Below are 26,641 nucleotides of genomic sequence, written 5' to 3'. Positions count from 1 at the left end.
GGCTTTATTTATGTCCTTCAACTTCCTACAATAAAATTAAAAAACGCATATTTATTTTCATATATTTTATTTACAAAATTTTCAATGTATATATATCAATAGAGTGGCCACTATAAATTTATATACAATGTCTTCTTCATTGACCAATTAATAAATTATTTATTAAGTAAATAAAAAAATGTTAAACGATTCTGTGTTTCTGACGTTATTCACGCATGACGATATGTATAATTATACGTAAACGAAATGTAAATGATAAATGTTTGCTCTTGTATAAAAAAAAAAAACTTTAGAATATTGCTCTTCACTCATTATTAGTTTAGCTTCTCACTCATTTATAATAAGCAACATTAAGACAAATATTGAAACTTTTGCAATGAAAAGCTTAAAGCGTTTGTTCTACTTTTGTTTGATTCAATTGGTCATGTGTTACAATGTGACGTACGTGTCACTCATAATGCATGAACAAAAAGCAAGTTTTAACACATTGGATACCAGAATGGCAAACGCGTGTGCCGATTAAAGATGAGAAACACAATGGTCACCTACTTATGTACTTTCGCTTTATATTCCGTGTTATCATTTACACTCTATTCCTCGAAAGTCAGAGTAATAGATTGTATCTTGCGTACTAATACTAGGTTCTAGATTTTAAATACCTTAAATAAGATTATGCTAAGGTAATGTTTGGACGGCAAAAAAAAAAAAAAAGACAAATTGGAATTGATCAACTGAATTGTACATTCCAAACTTTAATTTGATCATTGAAGGGTAAGACGAGAAAATAGGGAATGTCTACATTTTATGGCTTTACATGGCCAACATGCTTTATTCACAATTATAACTTTAATTTAATTTCTAATATTTAATTAAGTTATCAATTATATTACGAATAATACAATCAAACTCATAGAACTTTCTTCTTTGTTCGATAGACTAGAGTATTAAAAAATTGATAAAATATCACGTTCCTTATTTTTCTTTATTTACCCTTCAATAATTGTAATTTCTCTCATTTACTTGTATGTTCCTGAACAATTTATATGTTATACTTATCAAATATATCATCAACATTATCATCATCTGGTGCCTTTCGATCACTTTCTTTAACATTTTCCGATTGATCCGATGCAAATGTATTATTTTGTTCTTCTTTCGGATTTGTATTCCTTGGAAAATAACATTCTTCGGCTCTCGATACGTTTGGAACAACTCTGCACGCTTGGCGCGAATCGACGAGGCCTTATCCTACGAAGGGGAAAGCTGGATAGCCGACAGGCGGAGGATAGTAACCTGGAAAGGCTGGGACTGACGGTTGTACAGGTAAGGTGGTCGTAACGTACGTGGTGATCTCGGTTGGCACCACTCTGCTGGAGAACAACGTGGTGTACGCCGTTTTCGCTCCGAACGTCAGCTTCAAAATTTTCGACTCGGACACGGTAGCGAGCGTTTGCGTGACCAGAGGGGCGCTCGTCACTGTGAATTGCGGCTGTTGTGGAAACAGTGGCAATTGCGGCGGCAATTGCGGTGGCAATTGCGGCGGTAATTGCGGTGGCAGGACCGGAGCAATTGTGGACGTGCCGTATTCATAAGATGTCCGTGGCACAGTGCCGACTGGCCTGGATAACGTCGAGTAAATGGTGTTGCCGTTGTTCACTACCGGGATCACGTGAGACTCGTAGAGCGTGTCGAGAACGACAACCGGCCGAGAAGTGGTGATCACTTGTGGCTGCTGCTGACCGAAATACTTCAACAGAGCCAGCTGATCAGGCGTCAGTTGTGGTTCAATGGAACTGCTGCTCGGTGTTTCTGACTTTACCTTCGAGGACGAAACGGATTTGAAGGGCTCTAAGTCGGAGTCCGTGTCGCTGTTAGGAGCCACCACTCTTTTGGGAATGTCATCGTCGTCCCTGTCTTCGTCACCGACGTCCAACTCCAGATGAAGTTCGCTACCTGCTTCGTCCAGCTTCGAGTTGAACTCGTTCAACGCTTTACTGGGAATGAACTGATAGATGTCCATCGGCGGCAGTGTCTTCGTAGCAGTGACCACGCGTGCGATGTTGTACGTTTGCACGAGCGTCAGTTTGGTCGTGTTACCGCCGTATATTACTGGAAGCAGATGAGTCTTGAGAAGAGTTTGGGTAGTAGAGAAGGTCTCGGTCAAGGTCTCCAAAGGTGGAGTCGCTTGGCCAGATTCTAAAGATATAGCCGGCAGAGTTGCCACCGCCGAGTCTAACGGCAGTGTCGTTTCATACGCTGCCGCAGTATTTGCCAAGAGATTCTCGGTCAGAGGTTCCGATGGCGATACTGTGCTGGATGGATCTATCGTTTGAAACGACTTCTTTATCGTTGAAGTTACTGTCACGTAGCGAGTATTTTTCAACGTCCCGACCTGTTATCGAAGGCAACAGATATTTTATCAAAATATTGCAAATACATACAAAAACGCATGTAAATAATTTCTCACCTGAAAAGTATACGGCGATTTAATAGTAGCAATTTCAAAGTACACGTTGCTCATATCGGCGATTGTGGAAATCTCGAGATTGATTGTTTCGACCGGTAAAATTTGTTCAGGATGATCCTGAACGCTGACACTGGCGACGTCCTCGCTTTCGCTCGGATCTAATTCATCGTCGTTCACCCCTTCCTGAATTTTTCTCTGAGCATTGACTTGTTGACCAGCTGGAACCGCTGACGTCGTTGTGGACGTGGAAACGGAGGATGCGGTAGTTTTGTTGTCGTCGACGTTCACCGGGCTCTCGGTTGTACTGCTTTCTATTGTAGAACGTTGTTCCTCCTCGATGTCGGCTTGCTTTCGGATGGCGATTCTCGGCTTAGGAGTCGTCTTGTAAGACCAACGGCCTTGGGTTCTTGGTAGCTTCAACTTGGGCACAGGATTGGGACTGGCCGGTTGTTGCTCGCTTCTGTTTTTGTTAGTTTGCTTCGACGGTAGACTTGGCTGGTTGCTTGGCCGGAAGCTGCTGCGACGACGAGTAACAGGTGGTTCTGTGGTTGTCGTTGGAGGGCTTCGGTTCCTGATGAAATTAATTGCGCAGAGATCACGTGAAAATACACGTGCTTGCAGCCAATATATTTAAACAAAAACATGTTACGACACTGACTTGTAACTTGGTCGTGGAGTAGTGCTGCTTCGATTTTTATTTGGTTTCGCTTGTTGCACTTCGCCACTGCCATCGTAGTCATCGTTGATCTTGTTGCGGAACTTTGGTCGGGATAAATTCGGGCTCGAGTTTTTTCGTGTGCTTCTTACCGTGGAACCTAGCAACGTAAGATTTAGATCATATCCTGTTTCATTCATTGATTCACATATTTAAAATTTTCTGCATTCGACATATTTTACCAGGCGAGGCGCTAAACAAGACTTCCAATGGCAACGATGGCTCTTCTTTCTGATTCGTCGGTGTAGGCTCTAATTGCGGTTTCAGCTTTCCCTGCTGCGGTCCAATAGTTTTTAGGATTCTTTGCGTACTAGACGGATGAATTTTCCCCTCGGGGACCGGCGGCGTGCCGGAAAGAATCCTCGACGAGCTCTGAAGCACCTGAGCGTACTTGCCATTTATGTACGTGCCGATCACGCTAGTCTCGTGAACGGTAGTCAATCCATCCTTAACGATAGTGCCGCCGAGCTTCGTGACCAGGCCAGTTGGATTCTCTTTCTCTCGTCTACCTGTTGGTCTCGGTTTACCGTGGGCTTTCGAGGAAGGTCTTAGATTAATTAACTGCAAAAAATTGAAGTAAACGTTAATTGAGACAGTTATATTATCAAACTACTTTTGTCAATAAAAAAAAAAAAAAAAAACAATGCTTTAAAAAGCTAGAGACTAAAAATTTTTAAAGATCTAAGGTAACACTTGAATTGGAATCGATATTCTTCAGTTATGTGCCGAGCATAAAGATTTTTATCCGAATGAACTTTAAACATACGTAAGTCTTGAATCGGTGTGCTACAGCGGTGAAATCTTGTTTATCATGCAATCTGACGATGGGGACTTAACTTTCACGCGGTTCATGGCCGATTGCTGTATAATAATCAATAAGATGAACACATATATCTGACGAATGTATCAATCATTACAAAACAAACAGTTTTATTTTCAATCAAATAATAGCATCAAGAATATATTATAATTATTGTGATAGTTGTATCATATTTATGGCTACGTGGCGCTTGATAGATCCTTGACCATTCTTAGTAACATTTCCATATACACTCTTCGTGGAAAATATATTTCAGAATCGATTGATTTGTAGCAGGGAGAACTAGATTTTCTGGTTCAGTCACCTTATCTCGCATTCACGCGCAGTCGACGACAATTTGTGTCAATGTCAATAATATGCAATGAGGAAGGCTTGATCGGTGAAAAATCGCACTGCTGATCAATGAGTTGGAACGGAAGGCTTTCCTGTAATTTGTTGCTCGTGTACCGTAGAATTATTCATTCTTTTTTAATAGAATACGTGCTTACGAGTTTACTAGCAGCGTAGTAAAAACCTCTATTATTAAAAGATCGAAAGATCAATATTCTTTACTCGAGTGGCATTTACCTTATACGTTTCGTCAACTACTTCTGCTGGCTGCTTCGACAGAAAGTCGTACTCAGGCTCCGCGAGATTATTCTTGACGACAGGCGTCTCATCCTTCGATTTTACCTGTGTTTGCGATGATATCACAGGAGCTTTTGTCATCACCTGTGTTTGAGTTTTTGGTTCCTGTAATGTAGGCAAGAGATTTACATTAAATGTTAGATTTATATATACTGAACGTTAGATTTTATTATTAATCTAATTTTATTATTATGTTTATTGAGTTTATTATTAGTACTAAGTGGTAGAGCGTACAAAATGATTCACATTATTTTCACTTAGAGATAAGTTTATACTTGTAACATAAATACCATCTCAATTTTTATTTTGTTAACAAAGCGTTCAACTGTAAATTCAACAAGCGTCCATCCAACATCCAGATGTAAAGTATAATCGTTTACTTTAAGTTTACGTGGTCGTTTGAAAGTAGAAATCTCTTACACAGGTTGCCTGTATGTATTATACAAGGGCATAGATAGACAGGCATGAATAAACGACTTAAACCGGAAAAGTTTGTTTCGTAGAAGGGAAAGCAAACTTACTTCCTATTTTACGCGTGCTCGTTCCGATTATATTACATTTATTTAGATCTCTCACAACAATAAAATTCAAGACTCGTCCGTGTTTAATAAATTTCACCACTATATTGACAAACGCATCCTTTTAACATTTAGGAAGACCATCATTAATTCATCTCTCACCTGATTTTTTGCTGTTCGTAATCCATTATCCTCGGAATTGATGACATTCTGCTCGATCACAGAATTCACCACAACTTTCGTGCCTTTAGCTTGTTTCCTCGTTTCTTCCTCGGAACTTGTCTTCAGTGTCTTGCTCGGTTGAATAGCAGCAGCCGCCTTTTCCTTCGTCTCGCTCGGTTTCGTCTGGATAATGGAAACGCCGTTTTCTTTTTCTTTTTCACCGTCTGTAAGGCGATACCGACGAGCAATTAAAATCGTCAAATATCATCGAGAACGTACGAGTGAAAACTGAAACTGAACGTTGATTAACTCAATCTTGTCTATGTGAGTTCAAGCTTCGACTGCATTGTTGAGTAATTTTTTCGTGTTCAAATTAAAGGTTTCAGGACTACGAACATCGAACAATAGATATCCTTCTGCTCGTGGTTGTAAATGAACAATAAAATGACACACAGGAGGCGTTGAGTTAAAAGACTTCACAATGGACACGGTGTAGCCAAATCTACACGTGTCAGGGACATCCGTAGCTGAAGACCTTGGTATAATTTGACAATTCTTCATATTTCTTCAATATTTCTTAATACATACAACTAGAATGTAAAACTACTAAGTTTGTATTTAAAATTTATCACAACCTAATAATTTCCCTCAATTCTTAATATTTCTTCAATATTTCTTAATACATACAACTAGAATGTAAAACTACTAAGTTTGTATTTAAAATTTATCACAATCTAATAATTTCCCTCAATTCTTAATATTTCTTCACTGGTCTTAATATATACAACTAAGACTGCTAACTTTATTTAAAATTTATCACAACCTAATAATTTCTCTCAATTCTTCATATTTCTTCAGTGGTCTTAACACATACAACAAAGACTACTAAGTTTGTATTCAAAATTTATCACAATCTAATAATTTCTCTCAATTCTTCATATTTCTTCAGTGATCTTAATACATACAACTATAATGTAAGACTACTAAGTTTGTATTTAAAATTTATCACAATCTAATAATTTCTCTCAATTCTTCATATTTCTTCAGTGGTTTTAATACAACTGTAATGTAAAACTACTAAGTTTGTATTTAAAATTTATCATAATTTATTATAAATATGGGGCAATATAAGTTTATATTTCCTCTCGAACAATTTATGGCTCTGTTGAAAACGATGGGAACATTGGAGTTCATTGAAACTGCTGAAAGTAAGGGGACTTTTCTCAAGCAAAAGACTTTAAAAAATTATACCTGCAGGCGCGCTCTGTGGGCTGAACACCATCACCGTATTTCCAATTGTTGTAGTGAAATCCAAGAATCCGTAAACGGTTTGTGTAATGAAATCGTCGTTCACAACAGCCGGTGGTTTGATTACTACAGCAGTCTCGACTGACTGACTCTTGTAAACTTGAGTCGCGCATTCTGTAACTGAAAAAGTGAAATCAAGTAGCTCTTTGGTATTGCTTATCTTTATTTCATGAACGATTGCTCGAGGAACTGTCGTAAAGTGTAACGTGTAATGTCTTTATGTAACGCGTTACGTTACGACACGTTCATAACGTAATAATATGTGATTTTAGCCTCAAATTCCACAAGAGAATCTTCGTTCATCAAAGGAATCCCTTTTTTTTTCATTTTCTTTATTAAGGCGACTCTAAAATAGAAATTTATGAATCATATAAACAGTACCACGTTTACGAGATTAATTTTCAGTCTAAATTATGATATATATATAATATATAAAATATAATTTTTACAGCGTGACAAAGTATAATGAACTTTTCAAGAAACGAAATGTAGCGTGATTTGGTTTAATGCGAATATTTCTGCTATTTCTTCACGTTGCGAAATAAGAACGAAAGCAAAGATGGCGAACAACTTTTCAAAAATTGTGCCTTCTTTCGCGGAACATTCGTCTCGGTCCCGAAATTTACATCTGAATCATAGTTAATTTCGCACTCGGACGGCGTGTCCGATGCTGTAACGAAATCGTCGTTGCCTACAAATCGAAGTCCTTTATATTACTGAAGAGTAGTAAATACGTGCATACGTGTATTTCTCTGCCTGGTACGTGGCAAGTGTGGGAACGAGTAGCCATTTGGTAATAAAGAAACGTGTTGAAACCTTTTGATCGACGCGTCTAGTATGTATTGGATCAACGTGGATCAAAGTAAACGTGTATCTTTATTTTTAATATTACGTGTGCTCACTATCTCCACTATGAAAATTGTTTCTTACTTCTGCTGTGTATAAAGATAGGCTTTCAAAGACAAGCTAAAAAGTTACGAAAAAAAAAAAATGTTCGAAGTGCAAAGGAGTGTAGTTTCTTGAAATTATAGGGTGGCCACTGAAAGATTGAAGGTTTATTTTTTATCTTTTCTTTCACACATAATACTGAGAAAAATCCATTATTTATATTTTCAAATAAAATAATAAAACACTAAAAAGACACGTGTTTGTAAAAGTTATTTTTATTTTATATCATTCGATTTTTCAGTGACCATCCTGTACAATCATGGATGCTATGAACGTACGTACGTATATGTCGTGCAAAATTTTTGCAACATTTTTATCTCGTCAACGATTTGTCAGTAAATTAAGATTAAATTAAGCGTGACATCGGAATGTAAATCGAACGAATACTCACCACATATTAACGATATGGCGATAATCAAATATTTCGACGGCATCGTAGTCAGTCTGCTTTCATTCTACGTCGTAGCATGAATTTCCAATCTGAAACAAAGCGCTTGATCAAGTGAAAATTCGTTTAAACGATTTTACGTTAAATCAAGATTAATACTACCCTCCTATTTAATATAACGTCTCTCCGATCGTTCACGGTTACGGGCGCAGATTAAATTGCAAATTACACAATGTCCTCCCCGTTATAAAGTTAAACCGCAATTGAAATTCATTTTTCAGAGGACAACAATCGAAAAAAAAGAGAAGGAACCTAATCTCGCCGTATAATGCGAACAGGTTTACACAACACAAACGTGGTAATGGAAGATTCCAAGAAAGTAATCATGGTGAATGCATAAATAAATGGTTCTGCTGGGCGTACTTTTACGACGCTGCACGCTTCGTAGCCCCTCGCCATTAGCATAATGGATTTTGTGCAATAATTGTCTTGAACAAATATTCTCCGCGCGACGTGTCGTGAGAGGCTGTTAATCATACGTGGAATATTATTATTATTCTGCGGATGGGACTGTAAATATCGAGGAATAAAAAAAAGTATCAGTTACATCAGTCAGCAGAAATAGTGGTAGAAATGAGAGGAAAAAACGAAGGCATTATTTATTGAATTATACTGTAAATATCGAGGAATAAAAAAAAGTATCAGTTACATCAGTCGGCAGAAATAGTGGTAGAAATGAGAGGAAAAAACGAAGGCATTATTTATTGAATTATACCTACGTCGGGAATATTCAACGCGTTGGAACTACCATTTTAGAAATTTATTAAAACTGACACACCCGTACACGAATATTGTAGGCGCAAGAAATATTTAAAAAACGATTGACAAACGTTCATCCCGGCAAGATAATTTATCAACTTTTACAAAACGTATTTCTTTTCTCGGCGACCTCTGAAATTTCGATAAATTAACAACAAGCGTGATGAAGATAATCAAGTGAATTGTGTTTTGTATTTCGTCTGTTCGTTTAAAAAAAAAAAAAAATGAAAGAACGTGGCGTTTTTATCATTTATGTAACGCTTCACGCGGCCGCCATCCACTTTTGTCCAATTTCTTTTTGCCAAAATTCGTGATGCGTGATTTTTTAATCACGACAAGATAAATAGTTATCCGCGGGAACAACACAGTGAAAAAAAAAAAAACTATACAAAAAAACCTTACCTCGTTCGTTCTACCTCGTTTTAAAATGTAAAATATGCAAATGATGTTTGTTTCTTTTTTGTTTTGCAGGCTCGTTATTTTCAGATAGGCTTACATCAGTCGTTGAAACAACAGTTAAAATAAATATGTTAATTAAGATCGAGTCACTTTCTAAAGAAACACGCGCGTGTGCGTTTTGCTCCTTGCAAAAGAAAAAGTCATACGATTTTTCGTGTCTAATCTTCGTACGAATTTTCTATGCTCGTTTACGCAATTAAGGTCAGTACACACAGAGCCACGAGGCTTTACCTAATACAGTTCATTGTAACGTGCAACGCGTCCCCCGCGACGCGACGAGAGACAAAACGTATGAATGACATCCTGAACGATGCGTTATCTCATCATGCGCACGTACATGCTTACGAAGAATCGCGTACCGTTGAGAAGCCAGCGAAATTGTTGCGCAAGAGCGGCGTGCTGTTGGTAATCAGTTAGCGTGAAACAATAGTAAAAGGCAATACCGTTTCTAGCTTGGATGCTTAACAGGCATGACTGGAATTTGTAATTCTAGATCGATTCGTCAGACTGGAAACGACAACAATTTCTTTTCCCGCGCGAAAGTTTACTTGTTGAAAGAAATTTACGCTTCTCTATTTTATTTTGTTCTTTTTTTTGTTTTTTTTTTTTAATTTTAGAAAAAAGAAATGTCAAATTTACGGAAAGTTTTTAATTAATTGATAATCAAAGGGTCAACATTGTTTTAACACACATGCAAATTTTATAATTTTATAATTTCTTACAATTCAAAAAAATTTATTCGTTTATTGTAGCATTGCGATAAGATGGTGCATTTCTTTTTTACACGTTTGTGTGGAAAATAAGTATGCAGAGAAATGTAGAAAATAGCACTCTTTATGATATTTAATGAAAAGAAATCATTTTTCTACCTAGGTTCCGCTTTATTAATTATCTTCACTGAAAATTTTCAAAACTTTCAATAACAATTTTCTACCAAGGCTTTTGTTAGTTATCTTCAGTGAAAATTTTCAAAATTTTCAGTAACAATTTTCTACCAAGGCTTTTGTTAGTTATCTTCAGTGAAAATATTCAAAACTTTCAATAACAATTTTCTACCAAGGCTTTTGTTAATTATCTTCAGCGAAAATTTTCAAAACTTTCAATAACAATTTTCTACCAAGGCTTTTGTTAATTATCTTCACTGAAAATTTTCAAAACTTTCAATAACAATTTTCTACCAAGGCTTTTGTTAATTATCTTCAGCGAAAATTTTCAAAACTTTCANATAACAATTTTCTACCAAGGCTTTTGTTAATTATCTTCACTGAAAATTTTCAAAACTTTCAATAACAATTTTCTACCAAGGTTTTTGTTAATTATCTTTAGTGAAAATTTTTAAAACTTTCAATAACAATTTTCTACCAAGGCTTTGTTAATTATCTTCAGTGAAAATATTCAAAACTTTCAATAACAATTTTCTACCAAGGTTTTTGTTAATTATCTTCACTGAAAATTTTCAAAACTTTCAATAACAATTTTCTACCAAGGCTTTTGTTAATTATCTTCAGCGAAAATTTTCAAAACTTTCAGTAACAATTTTCTACCAAGGCTTTGTTAATTATCTTCACTGAAAATTTTCACCGAAGCATTGAATGAAAAGCGGTGATGATTCGCGGATAAATTTTGAGAAGGATATTTTACGATAAATCGATAAAAGGAAATCAGTGTTAGAAGAAGTATCGTGAGTTCATAACCCGTTCCTTTCACTTGTATTCTCCCAAGATATTGCGGCAAGGTATACGGTATAATCCGCACGCTTGCAGTAAAAAGCGCGAGCGATCCTTGATTCGCGCGTTACTATCGCAAAACGCTCTACTAATAGGAAAGTCGAAGTAATTATTGACAATCCGCGTGTTTCAGCTGTTCGTCATATCCTTCTTGTCCGCGTTAGTTTCACGGAATACGTCGTTTTACTCTTTAAATAAAATACAGAAATTTATAAATAAATCTCGCTGCTTCAGCCACTTCAAAACTATCTTACGGAAGAATTATCTTCTCGAGAAATCTCATGGAAATTTTGTTAATTCTATTTATTGTACATATTGTATCGCGTGTTGTAATTGAACTCATGTTTGTTGATCTGTAAGACCTGATTTACTGGTGAGTAGACTTTTTAGAATCAAAAAATTTTTATTCATGGGATTTCAAGGACTGTCCAAGCTGTCGCTCTATAACATCCGCAATAAGGAGTGGTCTCTCGCAAATGCACCTCAACGCCCAACTGTAATATCGCATACCCAAGTGGAACACGTTCGAAGAAACGTTATGGTTTACATTCATACCATACCACCGCAGAGTAAAAAGCCTTGCACGAACAAAGTGCGGTTTTTCACGTTGCTCGAAAGTTTTTAGAGATTTTCACGGGACGTGCATGATTTGTTACGTGATTTGTTACAACCTATAAAACGGTCAAACGAACGTTCACGTTACGATACTCGATTCGTGAAACAAATCTATTTACGTTTACAGCTTGCGATTTTTTAATTATGTTCGTACAAATGCGAATAAAATTCGATACGTTTCTGTCAAATTTCAGAAATCTTTCAGAGATATTCTAAGATAGCACAGATCCTTAAGAAGCTTGAAACTTCCAGGATTTTCCAACTCCTAAAGATTTTTCTATAAAGGTTCAGCAGTTCGCTGGATTTTTCAGTTTGTGCCACAAACGGCAACGTTTTATATTTATTTTCATCATCGACTCGTATCCAGATGATGAAAATTATCAGGAAATTTACAACCGTCGATACATAAATCAGGTTTCGCGAGACTTTTCGAAAATTTATAGATATCCATGCGCGTTTCAAAAATTAACATTAAATTCGCGACTCGTTAATAAAAAAATTAATATGAATAAATAATAATAAAATTATAGACTCGGAATTAGTCTCATAAATTGAATGAATTTTTGCCAATTTATGAAACTCATAAAATATTGTTCGTTAGTCAGGAGATATTAAAATCGTAAATTTACATTGGAAATTAATGTTACAACGTCTCGAGTCGAAATTAATTTCCATTCGATTCTGTGTTTCTATAAATTATTGTAACGTGAATAACTGCATTATTACGGAGTGGTTTCGCTGACGTAATCCAAGTTACGAAATCCAAGCTGAGCGTGCAAACGAAGACGAATTGAATTAATAATAAATTCAATTGATATCTAATTAAATCGCTGCTTCTTCAAATAAATGATCTTTCGTACGTCGTTCTGTCAAATTTAATATTCATGGATTATCCTCTTTAATAAATTCTCGTTGCGATTTCAACGCGATACAACCGTATTTTTTTTTGGCAGAGTAATCGAGCATTAGGTACTTGATGATTCAGACGAACACCGCACTACTCGTGTCTTGAATATTGAATAAATAATTTTTCCATTGAACAGCGTGTAACGGTCCTTTAAGTCCTTCGAGGTCGAAGGATTTCTTCCTCCGAAGAAAATTACCACTGTATACACATATGTACGTACAAATTGCAATTTCACTTAATTTATTGAAAATGTAAGAACAATCATTGACAATGACACGGTAGGTATAATCACCATGTCATTGGTAATACCTACACAGTGACTCAGAAAACTTATATGGCGAATTTATTTATATTTGTGGTAATGGTCAAAATGACCAATTTGTAATTTACAGATGTGAGGCAGTGTATTTTTAGAGATTTAAATGATTTTTTGTAAAATGTATAAATAAAAGCTTGTGTACTTTATTCTATTTTTTTTTTTTTTTACTTTAACATCTCTAATGGAAATTTTACGTTTTAATCAAAGTGTTAAATTCTGACGAATAGATGCTCTACAGGAAAAAAGGGAAAATCATACATCTTGAAGGGTCTAGAAAAATACAGAAGAATATACAATATTAATTATGTCAATAATGTTTATACAATAATTATGTATTGTGATAAATGTATATGCAATAATAATATATTATATTATAATAAATTATAATGATTATTTATACAATAATTATGTATAATACAATATTAATAGATTAAACGAATAATTTTGTCACAAACGTTCTGAAAACTATTTGATTAACCGGGAAATAAATCGGTTCTAATAAATAGGTATATATTCTGGTGATTCTAAAAAAGTTCAGCCTAAGTATGGGAGCTAAATCACATTAACATTGAAACGTGTTGGAAGGAGAAGGACAAGAGATACTATTAATGATTTTGAAAAGAAACATCAAATCAGCAAGTTCTCTTCTCGCCCTGCGAGTTCTCCAGCAAGATCGCATTTAATTTTCGGAGTATTATTTCATAGTCATTATAACGCACTGAACTTTCTGACAATGACTCCTTTTCAGTTGTTGTACATACATATTTAGTTCTGGTAAGATAAGACTTCCAAAGTCTTTGCAAAACACGAGAAACAAAATCTAAAGATCTATCCTACGCTTCACTGACTGACAATTCATTTTAACACGCGTACGATCTGAATTCCTATTCAAATCGCATTTTAAAAATTCTTCGGAAAAACTTTCACTTTCGTCGAAGTTCCCGAGATTTGACGAGATTCGAACGAGTTGGATTTCGATGAAAATCAATGGGTATCGGTAGACAAGCGCTGGGTGTCGATCGCTCACGTGTCGGTTGCATTTCCTCGTTTGGCGTAATACTCGCGGCACCGCGTGCGTTTCGCAAAGAAAAAGTGAGCGGGACAGCCCTCCCGACTATCTCCGAGGCATTCACATATCTCCCCGGAGCGGTTTAAAGCGGATTTATGTCGCCCGATCACGTGAAACTTTCCGCATGAGTTGAACGTATAGAGAGGCCTAGATGAACGTTAATCCACAAACTTCGTTGACGTATCTGTCATTGCCCTAGTTCTCGGTTGCCACTTCGCCATTTTTATGCCACTTCTCACGTTCGTATCGTTCGTACAGCTGCGGTTAAATACCTTGTATCCAATTGTGTACGTAATCGTTTTTGTTTTTTTTTTACGAAGATTTCTTTTTTTTTTTTAAGAAGAGTCGAGAATTTTTTGTTCCAAAATATTGCAGTATTTTCTCAGATTTAAGTATAACCCAGATAAAGCAAATAATAAATTTATTACTTCTCGATAATTTCTATTCACCGATAAGTTCAAAAAGAAAGCAACGAATTATTGTATACGGTTTGGTCACTCGTTATGGTCCGCAATCAGTTGCCAGCACGAGAGGTTAACCTCTTGCGCTGGAATGACGTGCCACGCACGTCGAAAATTCTTTTTCCCAAAATTGCAGTATATCTTCAGTTTTAAGTATATTTAAGTATAACTCAGACAAAACAAATAAAAATTAATTTATTACTTCTCGATAATTTCTATTCAGTAGTATCACACCGACGAGTTCAAAAAGAAAACGACGAATTATCGTATACGGTTTTGGTCACTCGTTATGGTCCGCAATCAGTTGCCAGCACAAGAGATTAATCTCTTGGCGTTGTAATAACGCAACGTCGAAAATTCTTTTTCCCAAAATTGCAGTATGTCCCCCGTTTTAAGTATATTTAAGTATAATTCAGGCAAAACAAATAAAAATAAATTTATTACTTCTTGATAATTTCTATTCAGTGGTATCACACCGATAAATTATAAAAAGAAAACGACGAATTGTCGTATACGGTTTGGTCACTCGTTATGGTCGGCAATCAGTTGCCCGCGCAAGTGGTTAATTTGAAGCTTGATCCGAGGGAACTGTAAATATGCAACAGTATTGAGAAAGAAAAAGACTTCGGAATTTAATTTGATGACTATACAGCAGGAATGAATAAAATAGTCGTACTAAAGCCGACTTCTAATGATTTCTCCCTGTAATCTGTCTGTCTTGCGAAATTCTCATTTAATGCTTAGTCACGACTTGACGTACGCTGTTAACTTCTATTACTTCTTATTTTATGAAGTACCATTAACTTCCAACAGCTAATCAATTCAGTGCTTAATTTATGTATTTCTGGAAGGAGAGTGTTCTCAGAGAAAGAGAGAGAGAGAGAGAGAGAGAGAGAGAGAGAGAGAGAGAGAGAGAGAGAGTTCAATTACGAATTTACACAAAAAACGTATTTCAGTTTGCCTTTTTCGGAGGTAGGCTCGTTCATATACGTGTTAGACACGGTATATGATAATTAGAAAGGAAATCCCATGAGTGTACATAATGGTCGAGCCAAGTTCGCGATGGAGCCCACGCGATAATTTGTATTCGTGGGCAACTAATCAGATGAGTCTACTGCGTAATGATATGGAACGATTGGGAATTCTTTCATTCTTGGCCGCCCGGTCATCGTCGCCGTTTCTTTCAAGGACATTCAAGGATAGAAGATGTACAACTGCCCACGATCGAACGAAAAAAAATCTGCACGTGAAATTGAACTGTTTAAATATTAAATTTACATGACCTATTGAATATCTCAGTCTCAAGTGGCAAAAACTTTCCAATAGAATTCGTAAATCTTGGATTAGGATTCGTAAATCTTCTATAGGGTGGGACAAAGGTTTCGTTCCATTTATTTTTTTTTTCTAATAAAACAACAAAGTATAAGAGAAAACTAATCTTATTAATTTTAAATTAAATTTAAGTTTAAACATGATTGTTTTTATTATGTTTCAAAAATTATTTATTAATTATTAAAAAAAAATATGTAATAAAAAAATTACGAATTTACTTTAAAAGGAAGCGATGTTTGGTTCGCTTTGTGAAATCACATAATATACGGCGAGATTATCCAAATTTACACATTCGCCGCCGACTCGTGCCTCGTTTAGTGAAACGAACAAATGCTTGGAGATGTAACTCGCGTATAGGTAAAATAATCTGTGCTAATAAGTCCTTCTCTTCAATTCTCTTCAATTTTGCGTTTCATTCTTTACCAAAGCAAACGAAAGAGTAAACTCGATGACACATTTAAGCGAATTTGGAAAAAAAAACTGACGATTAAAAAATCAAGAATCAATTCAGTATTTGAGAAATCGAACAGGCTGATTTACTTTTGTAGGTTCTTCTGTATTTGAAAAAACTCGCAGGTGATTAACTGCATTGGCCAATACCACTTTCTATCGAACACTGTTGTTGAGCAACAATTTCAGCATGAAAGAATCTTAATTTCTAACCGACTGGAAATATCTTGTTACGATTCTCTTGCTCGCAACAATTTGAATTTGAATTTTCAGGGGAACTTCACTTCTCCTTTTTAATCTTCCATTAAATTGCTTTAAATCTTACTAATCGTCGTCCAATGTAATAGAAAGTAAAATTAAAATTAATCTAATAATAATTTAAATAAAAAAAGGATAAAATAAGATTTAGATACCTATCAATCGTTTAAAAGGATTCTTCAATAAGAAGAACGTTACGATAAAACGTTCACAGGTATCTTGTCCGTTCAAAGTTATTGTGATAGAGTAGCGTGAAATTGTTTCGGTTTAATATCGACTTAAAATTATACATTATTATACTCACGGTCGTGTATAATTACATACAACGTACTGTCACTTCCTCGAATAAGTTAAAACCGGTCATCAACGGGAGAGAACGGGATTTCTGGCCAAGATCCAAGATCACGGTCATTTGGCTGACCATCGACCGGTTCCAACGATCGCTACTACACCTTCCCCAATTCTATTTTCGTCAGATCGAATTTCACTGACAATCGAAAGCATCCTTTTCCTACTTAGACACTTTCTTCCTGTGCAACCAATTTTTATTTAACTTATTTAATATAGATATATACTCGTATGTACATATATGTAAACCGGGAAAAATCCTTTGGAAAAATAATATTAGTTGAGAGTGTAGACGAGTTGTTTTTAAACGAATAATTTGACTGAGTTGTTTCACATTTTATCTATGATAATATAGTTTAATTTAATTGAGAGATTGAGTGACAGTATTTATTAGATGATAGTAATTGATACAACTAAACTGCCAGTAAAAAAAAAAAAAAAAAAAACAGATGCAATGTAACAGAATAGGTAGCTCTAGGTATAATTCAGTTTATAAAAAATACCATGAAGAAGTTTATCACGTTATCTATCCAAAACTTATAGCGAGAGCAGAATAGATTTTGACTGGCAAAGAAAAAGAAGAGATGGGTATTGTGTGGATAATAGTACATCTAAAAAATAACTGCAGAGAGATAGCCTAAGAAAATATTGCAACAACAAAAGTCATCAGACGACTCGAATGATAAAGACAAAATGAACTGGTAGAGAAGAAGTAGATAAAATGCACAGGGATGAAAATAAAAAAAAATTAGATTAAAAAAGTAGACAGCTAATCGATGATAAGTTGAGAAAAAAATATTAACAAAATGTTAATAAAAAAAATTAGCTTGCGTTGGTATTTAATATTTAATAGTAACATTAAATAGTGATATTTAATATTTAATAGTGACAAGCCTCTGAAAATATATATATATATATATAATTTTATATAAAAATATATATAATTTTTTGTTACAGAGATTTTAAATCATAAAATCAATATAAAGGCAAGTTCAATTTCAAGGCTCTGTAAAATAAAAAAAAAAATCAAAATGCCAATAAAGAACGACGTGTATTTACAAAAAAGAGCGAGTGTTGCCTAATGAATGTTCTAATCGGGACATAGAATTTCATATGATGTAAAAGGACTCTGGACAGTCAGTTTGTATAAAATTAAGATATCGATTAAGTGGTTTGTATATATAACTAAGATATATCGATTAAGATTTTTCGTATTTAAATGAAGTTTTCGAAATAAAATGTATCAACAGAAATTAGAAATTAAACGAAGCCACGTCAGGAGATCATTATGATGCGTCTAAATTGTTGCTGTTAATAAGGACATACAGTGGTGGCACGCAATGTGACTCTCACATGCGATATGACACAATTTTCATGCAATTTACTCGGGACAGTCTTACTTTTATGTAAGAACAATGACGCGAGATGTAAGACTTTATGACAAAACTTGGGACGTATAAAATTCACGCAACAAATAAATATACAAATTTCTTATGCGAATGACTCCAAAATGACATCTACAAATAATATTGAAATACTCTTTTCTAGAATAATAATAACGAAGAATGGAGTGTCTCTGTTCTTCAGATTTGTGAAATCTTAGAAATATTAGAAACGCGCTTACTAAATACCTATCTATATCGTTTCGAATAACTAAATTATAATATTATAAATTAATTAATTACTTATAACTATATTATAATATTTCAAAAACATATTAAGATATTAAGAATAAGATTGAGAACATATTGTAATATTATAAGAATATAATATAATAATTTTATATTATATTATATTACAATTATATTAAATATCTATCTATATCGTTTCGAAGAATTATAACTATATTATAATATTATAAATTAATTAATTAATTATAACTATTAATTATAACTAATTAATTAATTAATTATAATATTTCAAGAATATATTGAGATATTAAGAATAAAATTGAGAACATATTGTAATATTATAAGAATTTATAATTTTGTATCATATTATATTATAATTATATTATAATTATATTAAATACCTATCTATATAGTTTTAAAGGAACTTTGTACGAACGGAATATTGTTTGAGAAAACGACATTTCATACAGCAATGATTAAAATTGCCGTATGCCACGATCGATTGAATGCAACAGGCGTTGCCGTTATTATGCGTGAATCCGTGGAACATCGTAATATTTATTATAGCGGCGGCTAAACGCCCTGCGATTGTGAGAATCCTTAGGAAAGTACTTTCCCATGCATGGTACTTCTTCCATCGTTAAGAGAAAAGGTTAACTGGAGATGGCTGAGCCTGTGCGTTTCCGCAAGGTAGATTGCGATTGGTTCGTCAAACTCACCTTTACGAAAACGACCAACTCGTCAAGAATGGAATAAACGACTCGTTAATTTTCAGAACACGTGAAATTTGTTCATTGAGATCGGTTGAAAAAAAAAAACTATTACTTTAAGTATCGAGCCTTTCAGTAATATTAAATAATAGTAGCGTCTTTTGAACATCATCGTCTTCAATCTTCGATAATCTCCTCGCAAATTTATCTTCAGAGAAAAATTCTAATTTTGTAGAATCACTTTCACACTATTCGATTTATATGATATTCTCTTTTTCTTTTCTTAAGAGCTCTTGTGGCAACAGTGGTGATATTATTTGCTTTCGATATTTATAAAGTATGATTCGGAAGTAAGATATAAAAGATTCGAGAAAAGATGGTTTGAAAAAAGTGGCAAACTTTTTCATATTCATACGTACGTAATGCATATCTCTGCGTTTACTAAGAGAGGGAAATAAATAAATTCAGCAAATTTCGATTTGAAACAGAAGAGGCTGAATTATTTAACTATCTAGCTTTGCCAAACTGGCGACAAATATTAGAAAGTTTAACTTGTTAAAACAGTCACAGTAAATTATTCTTTAATGACACTATTCCCGGAGAATAAGTATGCTATTTGCCATTCAAATTACATTAGCAATATCTGTTTCTATAAATAATAGAGCGATAGAAACTCTCTACACATGCATATGTATGCACGTAAGTACATATACATGATGCTATACACGTATAAATTTAAATAATTTATTTATTATTAGCCGTTCTGCATTGATTACGAATCTATGTCGGATTCGCTAATAAAACGCAAGAAAAACTGCTACAAGATTGAATTTTTGAGATTTTAAGTGATAAGAGAAATATTTAATTCCGAAATGGACATTCGTCGTATTCGAGAATCAAAAAAATTAAAAGGGCCTATTTTCTTTTATCAGAGATTTATCCAGAAATTTTGTCGATTATTATTCTTTCGTAATTGCTCGTAAAATAAATATAAAACCATACTGATCGCGTCGATTTTCCTTCGTATACCCCTTTATTTCCTTTCTTTCCTTTCAAGTTCACGGTAAAAATTCTGATACGAATATTTTGTCTCCTCGCAAGGTCAAGAATCATGGCCGGTCGAGAACTCTTCTAACTTTTATTGTGAACATTTTTATCCACGAACCGAGGCCGCATATTTTTGCATGAACAACTGGTACCGCACCGAGGACTTCTGGTTCTTTAGCCGAGGAACACAACCTGCGTCAATGGCAGATCCATTCCGTAGGAATCAACGAACTTCTTATGTCCGAATATCAATAGTACATAAATCACATAAATTAAACGTCGTGTAGTATAATCCTGACGTTTTCTTTATCTATTACAGTCTTTATCTTGTAGTTTCTATTGCCTCCATTACAATTCAAACTTTTATAATATTTCATTGGTGTATATTTTACAAATGCTGACAACACGAACTTTGATCCTTTGAACGTTCAGAATTATCCAGAGTCTAACAGTTTACTGCCGAATAATAATGGCACAAATTGAAAATGCATTCATCTTGAATTAAAAACATATACTTTTTGAACATCGAATAAGTAAAACAATTATTCTATCATCGATTGTTCGTACGAAACTCTAATCTATCCGGACTAAGCACACAAGAGGGTTAAAAAAAATTGACAAAATCCCAAAAAGGGAGATTCTAGAGTAAAATTTCTATGTGAGAAACAAGAGAAACAAAGTGTGGGTCGCGTAAACTAAATTTAGAGATCGCAGAAATTTTAACAAAACTAGTATGAAAATTAGTACGAATGTCTGGCTGTGTCTTTAATAAGAATTGTTTTCGAATAAATCTTATATGTACCTTTATACCTAGGGTCGTGAAAATATTTGCTCAGGTAAAGTGGAAAAGTTTGAGAATCCTTGATTTAGCCGGTAATTGAACAAAGAGAAAAAGAGAGAGAAAGAGAGAGCGAGATGCAGATTGCTGGAATGCGCGAAGAACCACTTTCCTTGCAGTTTTTTTTTTTTGTTTTTTGCAGACATCGTAACTCAATAAGAGGGAACTTCTTCGCTGGTTATAACAGCGATTCTCACATTAGGAACTCGCCACGTTATCCTGTGAACGATCGTTCTTTGAAAGCAGTTCCCAGCCGGCGTGATTGTTGCGAGAACAATCCCCGAGAGAATCTTCCAATTGTCAAGAGCCAGTTCACATCTAACGTTTAGATAACTCATACTGAATTCCGCGACTCGACGCATCTCCGTCGCATTCACCATCTTCATTTCTCCGTGACACAATGCTACAACGAGCCGTAAATCAACGATAGATACCTGTGTGTTCACCTGTCGCGTGCAACTTCTTTGCCACGCACGTCGAGAATATTTGGCCCAAAATTGCAATATTTCCTCAGTTTTAGGTATATTGAGATATAACCCAGACAAAACATATAATAAATTTATTCAATAATTTCTCAATAGTTCCCATCCAGTGATATCGTACCGACGAGTTGAAAAAGAAAGCGACGAATTATTGTATACGGTTTGGCCACTCGTTATAGTCCGCAATCAAGTAGTTAACCTCTTGTGCTGGAATGACGTGCCACGCACGTCGAGAATTTTTTGTCCCAAAACTGTAATATTTTCTCAATTTTAAGTATATTTATTCTATATATAACCCAGGCAAAACAATAAATTCATTACTTCTCAATCATTTCTATCCGGTGATATCATACCGACGAGTTGAAAAAGAAAGCGACGAATTATTGTATACGGTTTGGTCACTCGTTATGGTCCGCAATCAGTTACCAGCGCAGAAGAGGTTGAATAGTTTCTGCGTTTATTTATTCCGAACTATCGGAGGTTAAATAGCTTGTAGCTGATTTTGATTGATTCGATTAGAAGAAAGTTGATCTTCCAAATTCTATCCATTTCATTACCCGAATCATTGTCAGATAGTAATTTTCTGATTGAAAATGCGTGTTTTCAAGAACAAGCGGATGAGTACACTGTGTTTGGATTTTCATGCATTTTTTAAATTTTCACGAGCACGATTCAAAGAGGAATGGAATCGAAATAGAAAATTGTTCCTTCTGCGTATTATTATGATCTTATAATCTTCTTTGAATATTTCGCATGTTTTCTCGTGCAGCGTGTAAAAATCTGCAGTCAACTTGCACGTACGCAAAATTGAGAAATATTCCTTCAAATTCTGTACGATAATCGATAAGTCTCCAAATAAAAAGATTCCCTTATCGCTCGATAAGGGAACTGTAACATGATTCTCCGCGTTCTTGAACTTTTTTTAACAACGTGCCTGATTCACCGTGACGCTTTCAAGGAAAGGAAATCGAAAGGTTCTGTGACGTTGTCCCATGTTGCTTCGTTACTGTTGCCATATCGTGTCTAATTCTAGCACATTTTCGGACCGGTAACGCGACTAGCGTAAAGGTTTTCTTGCCGTTTACGGAACCCAAGCGAACGTTTTTCTTTTTATTTTAATTACTTCCCGTTACGAGCGGCGATCGACCTGAATTCTTTTTCCCTGGTTTCTACCAAACACCGGATGAATCTCGATAGAGCGGAAGCTTGATTTCACTTCAAGCAGCGTCTCTTGCGACAAGTGGATTACCCATCTTTAGTTTTTTATAACCTGCTCGAGAAGTATAACTTTATTAATATGGATATGTAAGATTCGTTCTAAAGGTCAAGAACAAGACTTTTGGTGTTTTAAATATTTCTTACAAAACGTTCAAGTTGTCAAAAAATATCTAGTAAAATTTGTTTTAATTAAAACGAGTTAAAAGACAAGATTTTGAACGTTAGGATATCAACTTCACAAATCAGTGTCTAATTGCTAAAATTGTTGAAAGAAATCAGTTGTGAAAGAGAAAATTACAAGAGTAATTACAGTCGATAGTAATCTCAATGTTAACCAATAATAAAAACAATAATAAAATTTCATTTCTGCTGATTAATCCGGTAGTGAACAATCAGTTAGAAAAGACACTAATTTCTCGTCAGTTAGCAGCGGTATGACATTGACAAAGAATGAATATCATACACGCATCAATGGTAAGGGAACTCACGAAAAAATGTGAAGCATAAAGAACTGCGTGAGAACTTTGATATCGGATAGCTTAATCTGATCTATTACTTCCGCTTTTCTTCCTCGGTTGCAAGTGAGAAAGAGAAAGTAGCAATCCTTTCACTCTTCAAATCGGCAAAATATTCAATTTTAACAATATTTTTGCACGAGCAGACGTCCTTGTGCCACGCTCTGTTCAAATGTTATTTTCCTACGATCTCATCCTGGCGCGAATAAAAATTTCACGTTATTCAAATCGAGGCCTATTATAATGAAAACAACCGCGTCGCGAATCACATCGATCACGATTATTCCAACTATAAATACTTCATTCTCAAAGGTCAAGAATGAGAACTCTCTCGAAGTGTGCGCCTTTCCAATAATTTCAATATTTCTCGTAAAGCGTGTCGATAAACTCGAAATAGATACGCAAGACAGAAAAAAAAAATAAATAAATAAATAAATGGTCGTTCTAAAAATATCGGAGATCTCATGCACAATGGTGCATAACGACACTTGCAAGTGACCAGAGAGTAACTTCCATGCAAATTCGAGGCAAAATTCACCGATTCTAAGCCCACACTTGCATCTATGCCCCCTCTTTTTAGAAGAGTGGAATTAGATGTCACCCTACGTATCCTACACTTGTCTCCAGTGGCAGAGAATTCTATTATATAAATTGCGTTTTCGCGTGGGACGAGAGAGTGCAATACTCGCGAAAGAGAGCAGTGAACGTTTGCACGCAAAGTGCCGCACGCAGTCCTTGTAAAATGTAAATGGATCGTGGTCACGAGTGGACGTCAAACGTTGCACGTGTGTCTATCGAACAAATATCCGCGTGGTAATAACCGGCTCACGTGATGACTGGCGTTAGAATGTGGAATGTCAACTTACCGATCGATCGTTAATCCCTTCGAACGGAAGCCGAGGGAGCAAGCTGGACGAGAATGATTTCTTTCGCAATTGAAACAATTAATTTCTAATTGAAACTATTCTGAACCTTCGGAAGTATCGTTACACGCGCAAATATGTCGGTACACGCGATAGAATTTCTCGTAAATCTGTAATGGACGTACTTTCTTTTGTAAAGTAACTTTTGAGTCTAGATTGGATTAAATATTTCTGGGTGAGCAGGCAAGAGGGTACAAGTCAAATTTAGATAAAAATAATACAGGACATCATTTTTTTTAAAGAGTATTACGTTAGAATGTGGAACGAGAGATACACGAATCTGCATTTTACATGCAGATTCGTGTTTTTGCGAAGATAATTTAAAAAGCAGAATTGCATGCGTTCTCTTTAAATTTTCTAGAAACGTATCTTTACAATTCTCACAATGTCAAGAATCTAACTTTATTCAAACTGAAATATTACAAGTACTTATGGAAACTATTATGGAACTTACGTATCTCAGAGATATCATTCATAATTCATTATGATTGCGCTAGAAAAATAAACAACGAAAAATATGTTATGTATAAATATATCAAGATGACACTGTACAAACATTTACAAGACAAAAAGGTTTATAAGAATGGTTCATCTATCGAGGGAGCAAACGAAAGGTAAAAAGAAACACCGTTTGCTTGTTTATTCGTCGGTGAATGGTGTACAAAGGAAATATTAATTGGAAAAAAAAAAAAAAAAAACATTCCAACAAAATCCGAGGGTCTCTAGGTTTCACTTTATAACGCGAGGCCATAGAGCACGATAACATAACGCAACGTAAACGATGCCCCAATTATAATAAGAAACGTAAGCACGTGCTGGCAGAACCATACACGCGTTCACGCGAATTGTGATGTACTTTCACTTAGATTTCGTTGAACACGCTTGGTTGATACGCAGACTAAGATAAGCAAGTCGCGGTTACACCTTCCGCACTTGCTACAAAGACTTTGAAAAATATCATCTTTTTGTCAAAAGAAGAAATTCTGTCAAGAAAATTCCGCGTGAGAGCTGTTGTTCTATTCAAACTATTCAAAATTTGCTTGGAGAATTGGTTAAAGTTATTGATGATTCGTGCAATTTGTGTCAGAGGAAGCTCACTCTCGTTTTGTTTAGACGATTTCCCCAAAACGTTCTATTATTGAGAAATATATTAAATGCATGAGCGTTCTAAATTCCATTCTAGAATATTGCAATCCGTAGATGTCATCCACAACAATCAGGAGAAATGCTAAGAAATATCAGTGATACAATCATTGATTAATATTCATAAATGCATCCGTCAATGATTCATGACGATTTAAAAATAAAAAAAAGAAAATGCGTTGCAAAGATGAAGCGTAAAGACATTAATTTCCTTTTGTTTGTCACATCTTTTACAACTCTTTCTTGATTTTTACATACTTGATTAAAAATGCAACGTTACATGCGCAACAACAAATATACGCAAACATATTCAGAAAAAATTTCCTTTACAAGGCTTTACAACCTTTTGTAACTAAACAATAAGATGTTAAACAGTAAGTTATATCACTATCGTTATATAAAACGATTTAATCGATGATTGTACACTCGTTTTGCATTACAGACCATTTTTAATATCTGCTTTTTATTACGTTACTGTTATGAAAAACATTGCGATGAAATATTCCTGTCATTAATAAAATAAAGATTCGGTGAATATTTCTTGCTGATAACAGAACTTTCTCTGGTATGTAACAGATATGAAAGTGACACATTTTAAGAAGAAACGCGGCCTCAGATTTGCTTCAATTTCTCAAGTTCAATTGCTTCAGTTCTGCAATTATTGTTTAAAAGTACTCCTCGAATTGTTCTTCTAATTTTTCACAATAAAGTATTCTCGTGACGAAGATACGTGTGCATAATTATTCATTCTATTGAAACGTTTCATTCTATTGAAATGATCAACTTACTTTGGTTTTGCGAGACGTTTCTTTGAATTCGTGTTACGGTGGTAAGATTCATACTAAAAATGTGAAAAATTAATCCGAGTTAACGGAAGTCTATATCTCGGAGTTGTAGAAATTTCTACAGCAAAAGAGAACAAAGAAGATTTTTGCCTCGTAGAGCTTTTCGACTGTATCATAACGAACGCTATAATTTATAGATTTTTGCTTACACGCGCTCCGTGCCTCCAAATTTCCCCGTAATAAATCCATCAAATTCCACCAATCCAAGAATTGCATGCATCTCAATCTAAAACTAGGGAGAATAAGCGAATAAAAAAGATAGCGATATCGAAGATTATATAAAGGTACCTACCTACCAGTAACGAATTGTCGCGTTTAAGAAACGCGTATCCGGAATGAGGGTTGTTGACCGAAGCTGAATTTAGATTCGCGGTGATCGGCGGGTATGCAGTTCGATCATGGAAAAAGAGGGTGGTCTACTCACCGATGATGCGACGTTGAGATCAGAGATGCTCAGTGTGAGAACTCGTTGGTGTCGCGATGCACACCGTTCAACATTCCTTTCAGCTTGCCTTGGAGTAACTGGACGCCAAAGCGGTTTCCCTCTCTCGAATCGCATCGACTTCTTTACA

At 35.0% G+C, this 26,641-nt stretch overlaps 1 protein-coding gene across 2 annotated transcripts; it reads right to left on the bottom strand.

Annotated features, from left to right (window-relative positions):
• Positions 1-334: 334 nt before the first annotated feature.
• Positions 335-26,612, bottom strand: LOC122527299 (mucin-6). Of its 2 annotated transcripts, XM_043651351.1 has the most exons (10): positions 26,366-26,460; positions 26,219-26,301; positions 7,957-8,045; positions 6,561-6,737; positions 5,310-5,533; positions 4,570-4,734; positions 3,365-3,743; positions 3,126-3,282; positions 2,468-3,038; positions 335-2,392 (listed from the first exon to the last, which is right to left on the bottom strand). In XM_043651351.1, the coding sequence occupies exons 3-10, from the start codon at positions 7,997-7,999 to the stop codon at positions 1,244-1,246; spliced, it is 2,865 nt and encodes a 954-aa protein (XP_043507286.1). In that variant the 5' UTR covers positions 8,000-8,045; positions 26,219-26,301; positions 26,366-26,460; the 3' UTR covers positions 335-1,243. The 2 variants fall into 2 exon arrangements, with proteins under 2 accessions (XP_043507286.1, XP_043507285.1); XM_043651350.1 differs by lacking the exons at positions 26,219-26,301; positions 26,366-26,460 and adding an exon at positions 26,494-26,612.
• Positions 26,613-26,641: the final 29 nt, after the last annotated feature.

Source organism: Frieseomelitta varia, unplaced genomic scaffold, assembly GCF_011392965.1.
Source record: "Frieseomelitta varia isolate USP_RPSP 00005682 unplaced genomic scaffold, Fvar_1.2 scaffold_214, whole genome shotgun sequence".
Taxonomy (NCBI): Eukaryota; Metazoa; Arthropoda; class Insecta; order Hymenoptera; family Apidae; genus Frieseomelitta; species Frieseomelitta varia.
This window is presented reverse-complemented; position numbering and strand designations above follow the sequence as displayed.